This window comes from Azolla caroliniana, unplaced genomic scaffold (assembly GCF_043228905.1).
Source record: "Azolla caroliniana isolate FFs.n. ecotype wild unplaced genomic scaffold, voAzoCaro1.0.p SCAF_7, whole genome shotgun sequence".
In the NCBI taxonomy this organism is placed as follows: Eukaryota; Viridiplantae; Streptophyta; class Polypodiopsida; order Salviniales; family Salviniaceae; genus Azolla; species Azolla caroliniana.
The window spans coordinates 12,264,745-12,274,237 of record NW_028230442.1 but is presented as its reverse complement, the minus strand read 5'-3'; the positions used below and the strand labels follow the sequence as shown (position 1 = coordinate 12,274,237).

Genomic DNA, 9,493 nt, shown 5'->3' with positions numbered 1-9,493 from the left:
AATTCATGACCGATCTCGGATTGACGATCCCTAACCTGCCAAACTTGAGGGGGAGTACTGAAGACACTACGCAATAATGTGTGGTATGAAGACACTACGCAATAACGCGTGTATTCCGCAACCACACAACGAAGCCGCGAAGAGCCGATCTACCGCACAAAGCCGCGAAGAAAGACGTAAGCTGAAGCACAAACTTCGCAACTACGCACAACGCAAGCTAGAGCACGGATTCCGCAACTCTACATAAATACGAGTCGACGCGGACTCCGTCTGAAACCGACCCAACTTGAGCTTGAGGGGGCGTGTTGAGAATCAAGCTCAAATTGGTCTAGTGTGTGAACGCACCTTGAGAGGGAATAGACACTCCAACGGTCAAGAGTCACCATTATGTCACCACATTGTATTCTAGCATTTAGTATGAGTCATAGAATCATATTCTATGACACATAACTTATGAGCTTTCACATTCCCCATGCTCCATGAGTCTTGTAGTTAATGAAGAGAGAGGGTGACTATATAAAGCACCCTCCTCCCACCTTGTATAATGTTGAGTCTTTCTCCTTTGTTAATATACTTTAGCTTGCGTATTATCTGTGTCTTACTCCTTGTCTCTCTCACTCACTCTCTCACTCTCTCTCATACACACACATAGTTCATATCTATTCCACTGCACAGAATCCATCTCTTGATTCTTTACATCTTCCTACATATACTAGTGATTGGGGTTATCTCCCCCGTAAACCTAGATTAGCTTCTATTGTTGATTTTGCCACTTTCGGCAGTGATGCCGGATGAGGCCATAGTTGTTGCAGTAGAAACATTTGGGGCGTCCTTGGCTGTGTCGTTCGGGCAATGCACGCTTGGTGCATAACTGTGTGTTCTGGATGTCGATGTCCATGGGAGTGGCGGCTGGCGTAGTGTTTGTATGACCATGACTAAGATTACCTAGTGTGTGCAGGTCATGTGCGTCTGCAACTTCGATGCGTTGGGCGGTGAAGATGGCTTCGTGTAGTGTCTTCGCGCATTGATCATGTACACAACAACAGAGGTCCTGCTGGATACGTGGCTAGAAGAAAAACAACTTCATGTCTTCCGACATGTTGGCGTCAGCCCGACGTAGGATCTGCACAAACCGAATCGCAAACTGGGTGATGGGTTCGCGTGGCTACTGGGCGATTGACTCGAGTTGTTGTAGGGCCGTCTGACGGGAGTCCTGATGAGCAAAATTCCGAATCATGGTTGCCCGTAACAAATCCCAATCGTTGTGTGTCTCCTCGGGTTGTTGTATGAGCCATGTTGTTGTGATATTCTCAAGGAGTGTCTTCATTTCCATTGCCTTCCGGGGGTGTGGCCACTGGTGGTAACTGGCCACCATTTCGAAATTATCCAGCCAAGAGAGGACGTCTTCCGATGGTAGGCCAGAGAATGGTTTTGGGCGAACTCGAGGGTTCGGGAGATTCTGTTGTGGCTCGGATCGTGTTGAGAGGAATGGCAACATGGCTTGGTTAGTATGGTTAACTTGTAAAATAATGTTGGACAGGGCCTGAACCAGTTGGTCGATTAACGATGTGGGCTGATGTTCTTGAGTTTGTTGTTGTAGGAATTCTGGATTCATGGAGTTTGCGTTGTCGCTGTTGTTGTCGTGTTGCATCGTGGCGTGTGTTGTTGGGGTCGTGAGTTGGGGTTGCTTTGCCCGTCTTCTCCACCAAGATGTGAAATGCTCTCAACATAGCTCCCTTTCCATTACGTTCTAAGTTACATCTTATAGGCTACTCTTAGTACATCTTATATGCTACTCTTAGCATGGTGGGTGTTTTCCCGCTCCAATTAGCTCTTCTAATTATGGGGGCTTGGTAGGGGCCTAATTTGGGTGTGGTCAATGTGACCCTGGTTAGGTGGGGGTGGGGCCTTGGTTAGGATCCGTGGTAATACCACAATATGTATTGTATATGTATTATTTATTATATGAAGTATGTATGTATGTATGTATGTATACGTACAAGCTCTAAGGAAATGAATTAACTACTTGAGAGATTAATTTACATACAAGCTTCTCCCCCTTTCGTTTTCGAATTTGTAAACGAAGTTCGGGCGATATATTAATCATAGCGTCCATTTATCTTCGTCTCGGAGAAAGCAAAGCCATGGCGATGGCATGGGCTCCTTCGATCAACCTTGTCTCCGGCCTCACTCCCATACAGGGAAGAAGCTCCGTCTTTCCTTGTTCTTGTTCGTCTTCTTCTTCTTCTTCAGCTCATTCTTCCGCCCCTGCTCCTGCCACACCCCTCAGAACTCCCCACAGCGGGTATGTATTTTTATTTGTTATTTGAATATACTTCTGCTCAGTTTGGGTCTCTATTGGTTTGTAAAGAAGTTAAGCATGTAATGGAAGAAAACAAGAAGGAACGTGATGGAGAAAAACAAGCATGCTGTGGGAAAAAGCAAGCATGTTGTGAAAACAAACGAAAGGAATTGGTGGGAAAGGAAACGGAAAGGATATTTGGGAAAGGAGACCCTGACATGGAAAAGTAAAGCAGACAAAAATGTCTGGAAAAACCAAGAATAATATGAGAAAGTAAGGCCAGAATGTTATGGGAGAAATATGTAACTGTGAAGAAGTATGGCAACGGTGTTCAGAACTTTTAAAAGTAACAAAAATGTCAACAGAAAAAGGAAGGATGTTATGAAAGAAGCGAGGATGTTATGGAAACTGTGGAACAAACAAGAACATCTGAAACAACTTCGGTGCTCAGAACTTTGATATTATCTTGAAAAATATCGAGATTGTAGTGGAAAAGAAAGGATGTTATGTTATGGATATAGCAAGAAAATCGTGGAACAAACACGAACATCTGAAAGTTCAGTGTTCAGATCTTTGAAAAGTAGCAGTAGTAGAAAAAGAACAGATGTTAGGGTATGGAAAAATGCAAGAGAATTATGGAACAAGCTCTGGCTCTTTGAAAACTTTTAGTGTTCAGAACATTGAAAATTAGCAGGAGTGGAAAAAAAAGGATGTTATGTTATGGAAAAAAGCATGAGGTCTGTGGAACAAGCAAGGACATCTGAAAAAACTTGGGTTTCTATTATTGACAGTGTATAATCATTCATTTCATTTGTCATTTTTTTTGCTATAGGTACCACTTTGATGGGAGTAAGCGTCGGTTCTTTGAAGGCTGGTACTTCAAAGTCTCCATTCCTGAGGAGAAGCAAAGCTTTGCGTTCATGTATTCTGCTGAAGATCCTGCATTCAGTGGCAGATTAACCGAAATTGAAGAGCTCAAGTATGGTAAGAGATTTCCGGGAATTGGAGCTCAAGTAATGGGAGCTGACGATGGCTACCTTTGTCAGTATACACAGGATACAAGTGTTTTCTGGGGAAGTGAGTTGTATGATTACCATACCTTTTTGTTATTTTTGTGCTATATATTTATGGGAGTTAACCATGGTAGTTATGAGGTATAGTATTGCATACATACTTTACCTTCTCGTTATTTTTTGTTTTCTTTCTGGAAGCTAATCATGAATACTTTGAAATAGGACATATATCATAATATTGTATGTGTACTTTATGTTTTTCCTGTTATTTCTGTTATTAAAAGAAGTGAACCATGGATATGATATGGTATTGCAAGTTTACTTCACCCTTCCTCTCATTATTTCTGTTAACTAGGGATATTAACCGTGGGGGGATATGGTTTTGCATGCATACTTCACCTTTCCGCAGTTATTTCTGTTATCTAGGGAAGGGAAACATGGATGTGATATGGTATTGCACGCATAATTTATACTTTTGCTGTTATTTCTGTTATCTAGGAAAGTTAGCCATGGAGATGAGATGGTATTGCATGCATACTTAACCCTTTTATTACCATTGCTTCACTAAGAGGCAGTTTCTTGTATTGGGACAGTGATATTTGGTAAGGGTTTGTAAAAGAGCAAATCTATGAAGCTCAGAATTCATATCTTCACACAAACATGAGTTATTATCCCTGGATGGTAATAGGAAAATTTACATAAAACTTTGTGTAATCAATCAAGTGGCTGTATATCACATTTTCCTTTGCATGAATGTAATGTCTTGTTTCTGTTTGTTTATTTGTGGAAGGTAATTGTACATGATATGAAGACATGCGTTATATCATGCCATTGCCACCTGTATTTAGTTTTGTGCTCTGTTAGGAATTGAATAAGACTATAGTAGGCTAATTAGTCATTGGACTGCCTTTTCCCTGACATTGATAGCATCTCCGTCTATGCAATTTAATTTTGATCATTTGTTACAGGCAAGAATGAATTAGCTTTAGGGAATGCATTTGTAACAAGATCTGGACAAAATCCTCCACAAGGACCAACTACAGGTTAGCTGCATTAGAAAAATAAAGTCAAATTTTGAATGTATAGAGGAGAATAATTAAGTTAACTATGATTATTTTATGTGTTTTAGAGCAGGACTTCCTATCAAAAGTTGAGCAAGGATTTCAAGTCACACCATTTTGGCACCAAGGCCTTTTATATGATGATGGAGGGTATAGTATGATTTGTGATTTCTGGAATCGTAGTGCTTCTTTCATAAATGCATTGATTGTTAGTACTGTTGAATATTACTTATTCATGTAGGTACAATGCCTACCTATAGCACTTCTGAGTTATTGAATGAAATTTACGATTCAATGTTCCTAAGTTGATTTCATGACATTTCTTTGTGATCGACAAGTCCTTGTCAGGAGACATAAAAGTAGAATCCTCTGTAAAAAAATTGTTTTGAAGAGAAACTTTCAAAAAACATATATATTAATTATGATACACAAATATTTAACTTTCTGAAAGAGCATTACTATTATGTGGTGTTAATTCTGTCAAAATTCGTGGAAGGAGTGACCTAAGTTACTCACAGAAATAGAGAAATTTCAGAAATTAGAAATAACATTATTATAGACTTCCAAATCTGCTGGAAATTGAGGAAAAACATCAATTATGAGGGAAGAACGGTAAATGGAAGTCATCATGAAGCTTTTTTTTGTAGGTGACTCTGTTTTGTTGCGGAGAGTGTTGAAAAATTCTAACATTTAAAGCTACTAAACTAATAAATTAACGTACTTTTTAAAATATAATGATAAGAAATAACTAAAATTTAATTAAACCTGTAAGAAACACTAAAGGCTTGGGATTTTACATTTCCAGCAACTATGTGCCAAATATATTCCCTGTTCAAATCCTCAATAACTAGAACCTTAAACAAAGCTGTTTGACCTGTCGTCTTAGTCCTTGTAAGCTTCAAGTGTTAAATGATTTGTCGATTCAAAATCTTTTGAATTTCGAGGTTCAAGGTTCAAATTAGCAAAGGGTCCTCTCAAAAACTTGATGAGGGGCTGGTTTACAACAAAAGAAACAAGAGCCAAAATGAAGTCAGATGGTCCAACCATAGATTAAAGCAGCAAGAGAGCTCTAGGTCTTCATGCCCTCTTTCTCAAATATTTTATGTTGTGATTATCGTTACATACCTTTATACTGGTGATGTTGCAGCCACAATATCAATGTTCTAGCACAGTGTTTTCATTTCTAGGCTGATATTCTGCAGGTTATTGCATAACATTGTCAACCCTTTTTTCAGTGGTATAAGGCCCTTCGTTTATAGCTTTGTGAAATCACATTTATATCATGACAGAGAAAGATTTATGAAATCGCATTTATACAGGTGTTATATGGCCATACAGAGATTTATATTGTGACATTTATACAGGTCTCCTGATATGAGTACGACAAAAACAGTTAGATGGGCATATAGAACTCGTCCTATGTATGGGTGGGGAGATGTAGTTTCACAACAAAGGGCAACTGCAACTTGGTTATCTGCACTTCCTGTCTTTGAACCTCATTGGCAGATTTGTATGGCTAGTGGGCTATCGACAGGTATTGCTTAGTCTAGACTGTGTATTAGTTAAAAAAAAAGGGAAAACTGTGAAATACCCTTGCATTTTATTTTATTTCCACAAATACTCCGAAATCATTTTTGAAATCTTCGAAAGAATAATTATATGTGATATTTGGGCAATTATATGACAAATTCATCCCTTTTTACTCAATTATTTTGTACAATTTTACTAATTATATGGTTGATTCATCCCTTTTTCTCTCCTTTGGGGCTCGACCAATGACAATTGGGGAAATAACAAAAACTTGCGCATTTGGACAAATATGAAAAAACTCGGGTGTCTCAAAGTTTTTCCCTTTTAATAACTTACTGATTAAGTTTTGTTAATGCAGGTTGGATTGAATGGGGCGACCGCAGATTTGAGTTTCAAGACGCTCCATCATACTGTGAAAAGAATTGGGGTGGATCCTTTCCGGAGAAGTGGTTTTGGGTTTGTTCCATCAATTTTACCATATTTTTCGTTGTCGTAAATTTATAATGCAAAGAAATACTCACTTTGTATTCAATGATTTAAATTCATCTGGATCAGGTACAATGCAATGTTTTTGAGGGTGGCATGGGGGATATATCCTTGACTGCTGGAGGTGGACGAAGATACCTTCCACTTACTAACAGTTATGAAGAAGTAGCTCTGGTAAACATCATATTAACCCTGTCATGCTTCTAGAGTTATGTTTGAGGCCCCGGTCAATATGCTTGCTTGAATAGGTTGGCATGCTTGATAGGTTGGCATTCATTTTGGTGGCAAATTTTTTGAATTTGTCCCATGGAAAGGTCCGGTGGAGTGGGAGATAAAACCTTGGGGATTTTGGCAAATGAAAGCTTGTAATGCACTTTTTGAGGTTTGTATACCTTATAGAGGCTGTGTCTATTTGTTTCCTTTTGAACCAACTATTTGTAGTTGGACTCGATTGGGATTTTGCATTTGGAGCCATTCTTTCTAGTTGGCTGGTTTGTAGGTTGAATTAGAGGCCACAACAGAGGATGAAGGAACGACTCTAAAAGCTCCAACAAATGAGGCTGGACTTGCCCCTCTTTGCAAGGACACATTCTATGGAAACCTTAGGCTTGAGATATGGGAAAGAACTCCAACTGGACGAAGGGGCAAGGTAAAACAGCGTTAATAAAATTGAAGCAATAATAATATCGTACTAAAGCAGTAACATCTTTAAGAGGTGCACATGATGTTTAAATATTAAGCATTCATAATAACATTGTGTTTAAGTAGAAACATCTTCACGAAGTAGAATTACATTGTATTAGTAGAAACATGTTAAAATATGGATATAATAATTAGATATTAACAATATATGTAATGAAACTGAATTAAGAAGGAAAATCTGTGTTTGATATATTATTTAGACAATTATAATGTAGAAAAACATTATATTAAATTGGAGTGTAATTTATAAGAGGACTGTTGACTCATAGGTTATTTTGAGTGCAAGAAGTAGCATGGCAGCCTTGGAAGTTGGTGGAGGGCCTTGGTTCAACACTTGGAAACAAAGAAGCGAATCAACAAGTACTTTAAAGACACTTCTAAACCTCCCTATTGACGTAGAATCACTATTTACATTAGCTCCTTTTTTAAAACCAGCTGGGCTTTGATGAACTGATTATCATTGTATGAGATGGCTTCAGGCTGGCTAATAGTAGAACAACATCATGCCTGGTTTTTGTTTAGTTGTAACCTTTCCCTCTTATTTTTTTCAAGCTTATCAGCTATTGAAACACATGATACTGACTTGCTGAACTTGTGAGAGCTGTCAATTCATCAAAATTGTAGTGAAAATACATCATTCACGTCAGTGCTTGTTTTGAAAGAAAGAAACAACCATGTATGTATGTAATGCACATACCTGAAGCTTGAAGATAACAGCACTATGTGATCCCTTGTGTATTACTAAAACTTTAAGTAGGAATTGTTCATGATTATTTGAAATGTGCTATGTTGAAACCAGTGCAATGATTTGCTGAATGAAGTTATACCATATGCTATTTGTGAAGATGCCGTACTCTTATTTGTAGAATTTAGTGATCATGTCACATATCATAGGTATTGATGTAGTAGCGAATGAGTTGTCTATTGCAAATATATTAATTATTTCTTGGGTTTGATTGCATGGTTTGAAGAGTGTAGGAGCTTTGTACTTCAAGAGGCATGTGTTTTAACATATTCCCTTGATTGGATGGTTTTTCTATGTTGACAAAATGCATATCAAGAGTTTGATAATTTCTATCTTCTTCCAATTAACACAAGAGATTGTTGAAATGCTGTTAGGTAGTATATTAAGTATGCTTGCTAAGAACTTGCCAATTTATTTGAAGCACATGGAGTGGTAAGTGCAAGTTTGCAAGAGACCAAACAAGTAAGAAAACCTAGGAATGGATTGGCAATGTTTACTAGAGGTTGAATTTGTCTAAGTGTCTTCGAAGTATAGAATAAATTAAAATTAATGTAGAGGCAATTTTGAAGTACAAGCAATGTTCTCTAGGTATATTTTGCTCAACAAGGGCCAAATATTAGGAGTAACATTTGCTAGTTCGTAATCTTTGTGCAATGGGTGGATGGAAAGTTGGGAAATTGGGTAAGTTGATAACATGGTGGCAATTCATTAGTTGTAATATAGTAATGAGGCAACTCAACTCTAGGAGTAAATGGTTGAAAAAATAAAAAATCCTAATTTGAACGCCAAAGCTGCCAATGAGAATTCAAGAGGTAAAATTTTCTTTACCTAGCAACAAGCATATGCTTCACACAACACCACAAAAATCACCATCATCAACTTTCACTTCGTATCAACACCAATGGCACACTAATATTTCATCAATGTCTTGAAGCATCAACATACTCATCATCAACAGTGATCAACATGCTCAACAAGCCAAGAATCTTTGAGAGCACCAAGAAGTTGATGTGTTATGCCATTATGATGCCATGTCCATCTATTCAATCTAGGCAATTCACCAAGTAGAAGAAACTCATCATTAACTTGCATATTAAGTTATCCTTGGCTTATAAAATTTTATCATTGTTATGGTAGTCACCCCCGTATTGTGGGTGGTGCAAAATGCATCTAGGGCAAGGGGTTTGTTACAATAGCTAGCATGCAATAGTTTCTCATGACAAGATGATCACAATTGGTGGTGTAGGAAGGCTATAAAAAGAATATTCATGGGGAAGCTAGAAAAGTGTGCCACGTACTCAAGAGGCTTCCACTGTTGCATGGAGTGGAGAGATATGTGTTTCTATGTGTTGATGTGTGATTTGGTCTTTTATGTGTTAATGTGTGACTCCTTTGCACTCGATAGTAGCCCTTGGAAGTACAACACTCCAATGTATAAATCTTGTTAATCCCTTCTGGAAAATGCAATTAAATTCTTAGTCTCATCTCTCACGGAAATAACATAAACTAGAGATTAGTTAGTGACTCCCAATTCTTGAGGGTCGGAATGGAATTTTGAAAATACAACTTCGGCCTCCGAATGAATACTTAGTTACGAACTTACATGTATATTTAAAATGGTGGGAGTTGAACCCACTACATTGATCAACGCAAA

The 9,493-nt window shown here is 38.0% G+C and overlaps 1 protein-coding gene across 2 annotated transcripts; it reads left to right on the top strand.

Moving 5' to 3' along the window:
• Nucleotides 1-2,125: 2,125 nt before the first annotated feature.
• Nucleotides 2,126-7,932, top strand: VTE1 (tocopherol cyclase, chloroplast / vitamin E deficient 1 (VTE1) / sucrose export defective 1 (SXD1)). Of its 2 annotated transcripts, none has more exons than XM_087322503.1 (10): nt 2,126-2,305; nt 3,135-3,379; nt 4,284-4,358; nt 4,445-4,526; nt 5,741-5,910; nt 6,265-6,362; nt 6,462-6,566; nt 6,658-6,774; nt 6,892-7,041; nt 7,387-7,932. In XM_087322503.1, exons 1-10 carry the CDS (start codon nt 2,145-2,147, stop codon nt 7,486-7,488), a joined length of 1,305 nt encoding a protein of 434 aa, XP_087178629.1. In that variant the 5' UTR covers nt 2,126-2,144; the 3' UTR covers nt 7,489-7,932. The 2 variants fall into 2 exon arrangements, with proteins under 2 accessions (XP_087178629.1, XP_087178628.1); XM_087322502.1 differs by having other exon boundaries at nt 2,127-2,305; nt 7,364-7,932.
• The last annotated feature ends 1,561 nt before the right edge of the window (nt 7,933-9,493 follow it).